Consider the following 10,981-nt stretch of genomic DNA (forward strand, 5'->3'; position numbering starts at 1 on the left):
ATTAATTCATAAAAGCAAATAGTAACCTTTAATGATTTAGGTTTTTGTTTGGACTTTTGGATTGAGTGATGACCTTGGGTCCTTAGTTGATGATGATCCTTGGCAATTGATGTATGTGTTATGAAAAAGGATTTAGTTGGTTGACTTGCAACTATACCACGAAGGAAAGTTGTATTCAAATTATTAATTTTGCATCCATCATAGAGCATCATGTTTCATATTCCACATCATGTTAAACATGGCATTGTTATTACGTGTAGTGAACGAAGGTGAAAACGTGGTAGTTAATCAAGCTGTTGAGGAGGTTAATCCATCTGTTGAGGTCGGATCGAATCCTTGTGAAACGTCGCAGGAACCGGACTTTTCCATCAACGAAGGCAAGCCCTAGATGCATACAACCCTACCTTGTGTTTTACAAATTAATTTCGCTTTTGCTTTCTGTTACTGCATTAAGTGATTAGGAGTTAAGTAAGAGCCTAATTGGTGCATTACCACCCTTGTTATTCCATATTTACCATATTACCAGTTTTAAACTCGTATATGCCTAGTTTTGCTTAGCTATGCGTAGAACGATGAAAGTCAGGTGACCCCCTGCCACCTGCAAGTTTTAAATGGGACATTGGTCAATATTGTTAGCATGTGATATAGAAATGTGGAGTAATAAATCTAGACCGGGCGGACTCGGTGTGTGTGAGCCACAAGACATGGAGGTCTTGTGAGCGAAGTCTTTTCGCCTGTGTCGATTAAGGCACGTCCGTTGTTGAATTGCATGAGGTGAGAATTTGTAGTACTAACCACATACTCCGGTAAGCCTAAACTTGGCAATTCTATTACGAGAATAGCTACTCGCGCACTGGGAGTGGAGAGATAGCAGGAATAGCATGTACCCTCGTGGCTGGAATGTGGCCGGATTTAAGGTGTGCTGTATTCTCGGGTGGCGCGGACCCGTTCTTGTTTTAGAGGATCCGAGGGTAGGTTGATATATGTGAGTCGGGGACCTGCATATGTCGTGTGGTCTGGAATCCCCAGCTGGGTTTAATCGGTTCGAATCGTCGTTGCTCCTCGGTTAAGGAGACTCAACTCACTGTTCATCATCGTAGAATTAATAACCGGAACTTGAATAAGGCTTGTGAAGGTGTTGGATATGAAGTTTCATGATCTCAGTGCAGATCGTGTCAGCTTTGTATATAATTCTTGAGAAGTTTTCTATATAAAGAATGTTGTTAAAAGAGCTTTTACGCAAAAGAACTTTGATCATTGTTAAAGCTATACCTTGAATCCCTAAGCCTGTATTACTGAGTTTATCAGTTAATATTTCGGTTAAGTCTTGTTGAGTACTTTTGTACTCAGGGTTCGTTGACCCCTTGTTGCAGGTGAGCTTCATGAGCAGATCTATTTTGGATCGTGCTGCATGACTATCGTTCGTTCTAACGATGAGAAGTAAATGTGTGATCCTTGGGCAGGATGTTTATTTTGTGTGATATGTCTATATTATTTATGCCACTCCACTACTACTATGGTTTGTAATAATCATCGAACTTAGTTTGTAAGGTTTGAAACAACTGGTTTGTAAACTATGTTATCGTAAGACTTCCGCTGTTTTTACTCTGGTTTTGATATTTGAATAAATGTTGTAATACTGCAATGACTCTGTAACATGATCCTGCTCGGAAATCATGGATGATTCGGGGTTCCCCGAGGACACCCGATAGTCTTTTTAAGTTATTGGAAACATATGCATAAATGTCAAAGGTCGTCGGACAGTGACAGGTGCATGTGGGCCCTATAACTTAGGAGGTTCTGCCACAAGAATTAGAAATACCGGCTAAAAAGCCCAGGATCATCACACCACTAAAAGAAGCTGACGTCAAGCAAATCGACTTGGGCACTGGCGATACCTCCAAGACAGCAACCATCAGTGCTCACCTCTCGACAAAATAGGAACTCACGCTCACCAACTTTCTTTAGGACAACAAAGATATCTTCGCTTGAAAGCCAGCCGACATGCCAGGTATCCCAAGAGAGTTGGCTGAGCACAGAATTGATGTTAATAAAAGCTCCAAGCCTGTAAAGCAATGGCTACGATGATTCTCACCCAATAAAAAGGCAACGATTAAAAAGGAAATCACAAAACTGATGGCAGCCGGATTCATCAGAGAAATCCTTCATCCAGACTGGCTAGCAAACCCGGTCCTTGTGCAGAAGAAGAACACGGACGAGTGGCGCATGTGCGTTGACTACACAGATCTCAACAAACATTGCCCAAAAGATCTGTTCGGGCTACCACGCATTGACCAGATAGTCGACTCAACAGCAGGGTCTGCACTATTATCCTTTCTCGATTGCTATTCAGGGTATCACCAGATCACATTAATAGAACAAGACTAGAGCAAGACGTCTTTCATTACTCCATTCGGTGCTTACTGTTACAAGACCATGTCATTTGTACTAAAGAACGCCGGTGCCACATACCAAAGAGCTATCCAAACTTGCCTTGGGGATCAAATCGGTGAAAATGTGGAGGCATACGTGGATGATGTAGTGGTGAAAACAAAGAACCCATACACTATGATTGAAGATTTAAAGCAAACATTCGAAAACTTGAAGAGATGGAGATGGAAGTTGAACCCAAATAAATGTGTATTCGGAGTTCCTTTAGGACAACTACTCAGATTTTTGGTCAGTCAGCGCGGGATTGAAGCCAGCACCAAGCAAATTCGAGCTATAACAGAAATGGGCCCACCTAGAAGTATCAAAGATGTGCAGAAACTAACAGGATGCATGGCGGTCCTCAACCATTTCATATCAAGACTCGGCGAAAAGGGGTTACCTTTCTTTAAACTACTAAAGAAGACAGATAAGTTTAAGTGGACAAAGGAGGCCGACGAAGCCTTTAAGAAACTTAAGGCATACCTCACATCCTCACCAATTCTCACACCCCCAAGGAAAGATGAAGATATGATGCTATACATTGCGGCGACTACTGTTGTGGTCAGCACGACAATAGTCGTAGAAAGAGAAGAAGAAGAACGCGTGTATAAAGTACAACGACCCGTATACTACATCAGCGAAGTATTATATGAATCAAAAATACGGTACCCACATGTACAAAAACTACTCTACGCCCTATTAATCACTTCACGCAAGCTTCGCCACTATTTTGAAAGCCACCAGATCACAGTGGTGACAGACTTCCCGCTCGGAGACATCTTACACAACAGAGATGCGACGGGACGCATATCAAAGTGTGTAGTCGAACTCGGAGCTCTTAACATCGATTTCACCCCACGGAAAGCAATCAAATCTCAAGCCCTTGCCGATTTTGTGGATGAGTGGACAGAGATTCAACAGCCTTTATCAGATACAATCCTTGACTACTGGAAGATGTACTTTGATGGGTCACTCAAACTAGGCGGAGCCGGTGCAGGTGTTCTCCTCATTTCTCTAGAAGGAAAACAACTCAAGTACGTCCTTCAGATATTATGGCAAGCTACAAATAACGAAGCAGAATATGAAGCCCTCATCCATGGGCTACGAGTGGCAATTACCCTCGGAATAAAGAGATTACTCATATACGGTGATTCAGCAGTAGTCATCAACCAAGTCAACAAAGATTGGGATTGCACCAAAGAAAACATGGGTGCTTACTGTGCTAAAATATGGAAACTTGAAAAACATTTCCAAGGATTAGAAATTTTACACGTCCTGCGTGATTCCAACATTGCAGTAGATGTCCTCGCCAAGCTTGGATCAGACAGAGCGAAGGTTCCACCCAACGTATTCATAGAAGAGCTATCAGTTCCCTCTATCAAACAACCCGGTGAGACAACCCCTGAAATTCAGGCTAAAGGCGTTCAGATCTTGGTAATCAACACTTCATGGAGCTAAGTTTTCATCGACTATATCAAAGAAAATAAATTGCTAGTAGAAAAAGCAGAAGCCACCCAAGTTGTTCGCAGAAGCAAAAACTACGTTCTAGTAGGAGATAGACTTTACAGAAGAGCAGCATCTTCTGGAGTACTCCTAAAATGTGTCTTATTTGAAGAAGGCAAAGAGATCCTAGACAAAATACACTCAGGTTGCTGTGGAAACCATGCCGCTTCAAGAACACTAGTTGGTAAAGCATTTCGCACCGGATTCTACTGGCCAACCGCTTTGAAAGACGCAGAAGAACTTATCAGAAAATGCAAATGTTGCCAAATGTTTGCAAGACAAGCCCATGTGCCAGCTCACAATCTTATCTGCATCCCACCCGCTTGGCCTTTTTCCTGCTGGGGCTGGATCAAGTAGGACCTCTGAAGAAAGCAAAAGGCGGCTTCGAGTACATCTTTGTAGCAATCGACAAGTTTACCAAGTGGATTGAATACAAACCACTCGCGAAATACAGCGCAGCCAAAGCAGTCGAGTTCATCTAAGACATTATGCACCACTTCGGCATGCCCAATCGAATCATCACAGATCTAGGCTCCCCCTTCATAGCTACAGAATTCAAAAACTAGGCACAAGACTATGGTTTTAGTATAGACTACGCGTCTGTTGCACATCCAGAAGCCAACGGACAAGTAGAAAGGGCTAATGGACTCAAACTAGCCGGATTAAAACTAAGGTTATACGAAGCACTAGTGGACTATGGGTCTAAATGGATTGAAGAATTACCTAAAGTAGTATGGGGGCTATGAACTCAAATAAGCAGAGCAACAGGCTACTCACCCTTCTTCCTAGTTTACGGGTCAGAGGCCATACTGCCCGCCGACTTGATCTGGACATCATCAAAGATAGAACAATACAATGAAGGAGAAGCAGAACACACAAGAAGATTAGAACTCGACAGCTTAGAAGAAGTCAGAGTAAACGCTACCCTCCAATCAGCTAGATACCTACAAGGTTTAAGACAACACTACAACAAGAGTACCCATCCTCGATCATTATAAGTCGGAGACTTGGTGCTAAGAAGGATACAAAAAACTGATGGACGACATAAGCTACTCAGTCCATAGGAAGGTCCGTTCATTGTCACAAAACTCACCGGATCAGGCACATACAAGTTAATAACCGAAGATGGAAAAGAAGTCAGCAATATATGGCACATCAGCCAGCTAAGAAGATTCTACGCGTAAAAACAACTCAAGAAAAAATAGATATGCAAGCCACAAGAGACCAACGTTCACAATCGACAATATATGTATTAGTTTATATTCATGATCAATAAAGATGATATTCATCCACAGCATGTCTTGTCATGACTTTCAACTAGTTGTTTTCACAAAACAAAAAGCAAAATGGCTGAAAACATGCCTGAGCATCCCGGCCGAGAGCAAAATAGCTGAAAAGACGCTTGAGCCCGCCGATGAGGGTAGCTAAAAGCTAACACCCGAAACAAAAAGCAAAATGACTGAAAACATGCCTGAGCATCCCGGCCGAGAGCAAAATAGCTGAAAAGACGCTTGAGCCCGCCGATGAGGGTAGCTAAAAGCTAACACCCGAAACAAAAAGCAAAATGGCTAAAAACATGCCTGAGCATCCCGGCCGAGAGCAAAATAGTTGAAAAGACGCTTGAGCCCGCCGATGAGGGTAGCTAAAAGCTAACACCCGAAACAAAAAGCAAAATGGCTAAAAACATGCCTGAGCATCCCGGCCGAGAGCAAAATAGCTGAAAAGACGCTTGAGCCCGCCGATGAGGGTAGCTAAAAGCTAACACCCAAAACAAAAAGCAAAATGGCTGAAAACATGCCTGAGCATCCTGTCCGAGAGCAAAATAGCTAAAAAGACGCTTGAGCCCGCCGATGAGGGTAGCTAGAAGCTAACACCCAAAACAAAAAGCAAAATGGCTGAAAACATGCCTGAGCATCCCGGCCGAGAGCAAAATAGCTAAAAAGACGCTTGAGCCCGCTGATGAGGGTGGCTAAAAGCTAACACCTAAAACTAGTCGACCAAAATTAAGCTTCAAAAGACCCTCTAGCTCTTCATTCCGAAAAGCAAGAGGCTCGGGGGCTACATCCAGATAGGAATACTTTTTCCTCAGAAAAGCACAAGCGCCACTCAAGAAAGCACTCGAATGCCAAAGTTTGTCAAGGCAACATTCTATACCGAGTCGTTTTACGTAGCATAGACGAAAGGTTGCCAACACTAAGATTTACATCTAACAAGTCATAGCGTGGACAAAGCACTCGACGGATCACAAAAGAGGAAGAAAAGAAAAAGTACTCGATAAATCGAGGGATTTTGTCAGGATAACACGCAGAGTTGTTTATAGAGCAGAGACGAAAACGGGACAAAGTACTTAGCAAGTCAAGTGACTCCAACCACACCTGGGCAAAGAATACATCAACGAAAATAAAGAATCTTCATTTGAAGAGGAGTGTAATATTACAAGAGGCTGGTCAATTGGATCAGGCATTGTCATCAGGAAGGGAAATATCAACATTAAGACTGTCTACAACCCTACTGGCTAAATCTTTGACCTCAGGCTCCATCCTCTCAACGGCATCAAGGTATTCTTGACTATTAGCTTCCTCTGCTATCTTGGATAGAGGCGCCTCTAGAGCAAGGACCCAGACCTGGGCTAGCACATTCTTGGTACATACTTGAGCGTACTTCTTCACGAACTCTTGGAAATGAGTCGGAATCCGAGGAATAAACTGAGCCCAAGATTGTCCGTCATCTGCTGGAGTTCGGAGAACATCAGCTACTGAACAAAAGGATTTCCACAAAACGTTCCAATTTTTAGTAGCCATCGCCAGCTTCCCAGACAAGTCTTCAATAGTTTTTTGGGCCTGCACAAGATCTTTATTAGCTCCACGCCTGATCAACTTAGCAAGTGCAAGTTCTTCTTTAGCACGAGTAGTTACCTCCTCAGCCTTGTTATGACTTGTATGAACAAGAGCCTTCATTTCATCAATGCCCTCCGAGAGCTTTTTTCCTTCAACTCGGAGAGCTGGACAAGACACCAAACAACAAGTCAGCAGAAGGGAAAGGTGTGAATACTGAAAGAAACAAAAAGAACCCAGAATACCTTTATATTCTTTCTTCACGGCTTCCAAGCTCTTCATGGCCTCCGAGTTCTTTGAAGCCTCCCAAATAGCAGCATCTTTCTGTTTCTCCAACTCCTGGGCAGCAGTATCTCTCTGTTTCTCTACCTCTACCACTCGGGCACGAAGAGCCTTTTCCTCTTTTTGATGTGACTTACGCTCAGTCTCCAACTCGGCCTGGAGGAGGTTAAGGTCAGTCTTCAGAGAACTTACCTTGGAGGACAACTTCTTCTCGGTTTTAGATGAAAAGAAGAAGCCGGTATGGTCATGAGAGAAAGTCTAAACAATTAAAGAAAGAGAAAAATAAGGCGTAAGGATGAAGGCAAAACAATGGCCTAAGAAAGAGTCTCAGAAAAACTTACATGAAGCTTCTTCCCGAAAGAAGTCGCAGAGGACGCCAAGCTCCCCCAGGCTGCGGTCAGCTTCGATAGCCAATGGGTGGCATCGAACTGTTGCACCACATCACCGGTAAAAGAGGGACCGCCAGAAGCAAGAGAAGGGGAAGGAGAGGCTGGCTGGGGCGAAGAAGGAACGACCAAAGCAACCTCCAGGGAAGCCGAAGCCAATCCCTCAGAAGGACCCGACGCGACTGCCATAGTCACCTCTGGGGCGGCCAAGTCTGCAACTTCATCGGGTAGCTCCGAAGCCCCCGCAACAACTTCACCAATAGTATGTTGCGAATCCTGAGGCTCAGAACTCGATGGCACGGCGGAAGGCTGAGAAGAAATCAATGAAGAAATGAGAGAAGACAAAACACTGAAAATTGATAAAAGAAAGCACCAATGAGAACTAGAAGAAGGAAGACAGAAGCAAAAAGATGAAGCCATAATCTACTCATCCAACCACTTTCTTCTTCGCGAAGCCAAAAGAAGGCCTCGTAGGGGGGACCACCACGGCAAAAACGTCCCCGCCACCCGACGATGGGAGCGGGATAGCAGATAACAGAGCCACAGAAGAAGCCGGGGCTGGAGCTATGGAAGAACTCTACACTGGAGGAGCGGTAGAGCTCGGTACCGAGGCTACCAAAAAACTCGACACCGGAGCTTCAGAAGAAGTCAGCGTGGGAGCCTCAGAAGAACTCATACCCGACGTCTGGTTACTTTAAAAAAGTTCAAGACTAAAAGTCAAGACAAAGAAGAGAAATTCAATGCAACAGGAATATGAAAACAACTCACCACCGCATGATGAGAGGTACTTCATCGTCCTCCTCTCCCTCAGCTAAGGAAACCAGAGCACCTGCTGAAAAAAAAGAATAAAAAGTACTCGGTTCAAGAGAGAAACAGGAAAACAAAGGAACAAAGAGTATTAAATGTGCTCACCTAAGAGCATGCTAGCAACAACTGGAGTACTTGAGAGAGTACTTGGTTTGTGAGGCTTCTTGGAGACAGGCAGGCCAGATGAAGACCCATCCATTCGCCCCCTCTTCGGGACACTATTAGGACCGCGAGGGACTAGACGAGGAACATATTCTTCATATACATCAACAAATCCGGAAGAAACTCTAGGAAGCACTGTGGAGCGTGGGGACTTACTAGTTGTAGAAGTTTTAGCAAGTTTATCCCCAGTCTCTGCCACGGTAGGGAGAACATCAAGAGGGATCGGGTCAACAAAGTTCCACCCAAGCTCCTACGAAAAAGGATAAAATAGTAAGACAAGGAAAAGCTAAGCAAAAATGGATACAACAAGAGTACATAAAAAGTCCAAACAAAGAGATAAACAACTCACCACTAGGGGCGGGTTGTTGGCAGAGAACTCGGCGACAGCAGGAGGAATAACGCTCACTCCTTTCAGCATCTTCTAGAGACGCTCAAGTACCTCCTCATCAATCAACTCAAGAGCTGGGACCATGCGTGAAGGATCCTCGGCCCCAGAATACTCAAAGCCAAGGTGCTCCCGCTCTTTCAAGGGCTAAACTCAGCGACGAAGAAAACTCGAAATAATACCGAAACCGGTTAAACCCTGCTGTTTTAGCATGCTAATCCTATCAAGGAGTGGCTGGATCACTTGAATCTCAGCAGGTGAATCAAGTTTCTTGTCCCATCGGTCATTCACCATAGGACTAGATCCAGAGTGGATGATAAGAGAAGAGATCAAATTGGCAGCATAAAACCAGTCGGCACGCCAATCTTTTACAGAATCGACCAGGTCATAGTCAAAAAACTTAATCTTAAGACCCTGGCAAAACTGAATCCCGCAATCGCTAAGAACACTGGTTTCTTCGCGGCGGGGTTGAGGTTTCAGACGGAAGAAATAGCGAAAAAGAGACAGAGAAGGAGGGATTCCGAGGAAAGCTTCACAGAGATGAACGAAAACTTAAAGATGGAGAATGTCATTAGGGGTTAGATGGTTTAGACTAACCCCAAAATAACCAAGAAACTGATAAAGGAAGGAGGAAGCAGGAAGGCAAAGTCCGGCGTAGACAAAGGAAACGAAGAGGACAATCTCACCAGGACCCGGAGCAGGAACCCGATGCTCGCCCAGAACTCTCCATTCAGCGATGACTTTGCTTTGGATCAAGCCATCGCTGACGAGCTCGTGCAGCTGATCTTCGCTTGTTGTTGGAGCCGGCCAAACCTTCTAAGCAGCCCTCATGGCCACGAACTCTTGGTTCTCGATCAAAGAAAGGGATGACTCCTCGTCCACGAAGGTCGCCTGGGACTTGCTCGCGGTTTTCTTTTTACCCATGAACTAGCGGAAGCAAAAAGGTACTAGGGAAGATGAAGCTAGATGGCGGCGCTAAGGACGGCGGCAGCAATGGCGACGGCAGATGATTAAGAGCTAGGGTTTGAAGGCAAAAGAAAGGCAGTAAAGAAAAAGAGGACGAAGGGTCTATAAATAAATTTTACAGCGTTAGAAACGGCCCACCAGGCCCGTTAAAACACCGTGTGAGAATGCAACGGTCCATTTACCGATGCAGCTAAAACAATGGAGGGCACAAATCCACACAACAGTATAATCCAACGGCCAGATTTCAGACTTATCCGTCCAGCACCACGGCAGGGTTATCAGATCATTACAAGAACAACCCGTCAACCAAGAAGAAACAAAGGGCTACCTCGCAAGGAACAAAAGAACTCGGTTATTTAAGAAAGAACTCGGTAATCTCATGAATGACAGGGATCACAGCAGAAAAGTAAAGGACAACTCAGAAGACAAGATTCGTTCTATTACAAGCGACTTCAAAAATAGAAGATTACAAATCTTACAAGACCCAACGAACTCGGCACCAAGAAAAGCAAAGTAGCAAAGAGGAACACGGATATGGCTAGGCTCTGGAACGACTACATGTCCCAAATTACTACTCGGAAGGACAAACCGCCATTAGCTACACTATTTTCTTCAAAGGACGGATGCAGTGCATCCAAGGTAGAAATCGGCAGCACGGCAAGACAACATAGAGCAGAGAAGGCCGGCGGGCATCTATCTACCCAAGACTGATGTAATGCTAGATATGGTGTTGATCTGCACTGGATAGTCTCAGGACAGGCGACAAGGATCAACCCAGAACTACCAGATGAAGGAACGAAGCCCACATCATAAGACTTCCTCCAACTACCGCCATGTACATCCTGGCACAATGCTATCGCGGGATTAGCCTACCTCTAATCCCTATCACAAGACTTCCTTCAGCTACGATAAGACACACAGGAACTACAAAATATGCTCGGGGGCTGCTCTGCTTCACAAACTACCATGTTTATAACCACGAAGGTTTCAACAGAATGTCCAATGGATGAAAACAAGCACTCTGGGACAGTATTTATAGATCAAAGGAGCGGCGCACATGGACTAGGAGTACCAACGAAATAAGCCTAGCAAAGAACACAGTGAAAAGACAGGACTCAATAATGGAAGACTCAGACAAGAAGGAATAGTACTCGAAGACGAGCATATTCGGAAGAATATACCAGCACAGTACAACCCGTGAACAAAAGGCATTTACACTCAACCAC

At 44.4% G+C, this 10,981-nt stretch overlaps 1 protein-coding gene across 1 annotated transcript; it reads right to left on the reverse strand.

The window, feature by feature from the left end:
• Window positions 1-6,598: 6,598 nt before the first annotated feature.
• On the reverse strand, window positions 6,599-8,822 carry LOC136461097 (uncharacterized). The gene is made up of 7 exons (XM_066460545.1): window positions 8,754-8,822; window positions 8,508-8,654; window positions 7,574-7,744; window positions 7,391-7,477; window positions 7,013-7,307; window positions 6,849-6,934; window positions 6,599-6,661 (listed from the first exon to the last, which is right to left on the reverse strand). Exons 1-7 carry the CDS (start codon window positions 8,820-8,822, stop codon window positions 6,599-6,601), a joined length of 918 nt encoding a protein of 305 aa, XP_066316642.1.
• Between the last annotated feature and the right edge of the window lie 2,159 nt (window positions 8,823-10,981).

This window comes from Miscanthus floridulus, chromosome 6 (genome assembly GCF_019320115.1).
Source record: "Miscanthus floridulus cultivar M001 chromosome 6, ASM1932011v1, whole genome shotgun sequence".
In the NCBI taxonomy this organism is placed as follows: Eukaryota; Viridiplantae; Streptophyta; class Magnoliopsida; order Poales; family Poaceae; genus Miscanthus; species Miscanthus floridulus.

Coding starts and splice junctions, on each gene's coding strand:
- LOC136461097 (XM_066460545.1), bottom strand. CDS start 8,822: ATGCTGAAAGGAGTGAGCGTTATTCCTCCTGCTGTCGCCGAGTTCTCT. Junction 6,935..7,012: donor CGTGAAGAAAGAATATAAAG/GTATTCTGGGTT, acceptor TGTCTTGTCCAG/CTCTCCGAGTTGAAGGAAAA. Junction 6,662..6,848: donor GTCATAACAAGGCTGAGGAG/GTAACTACTCGT, acceptor GAACTCCAGCAG/ATGACGGACAATCTTGGGCT.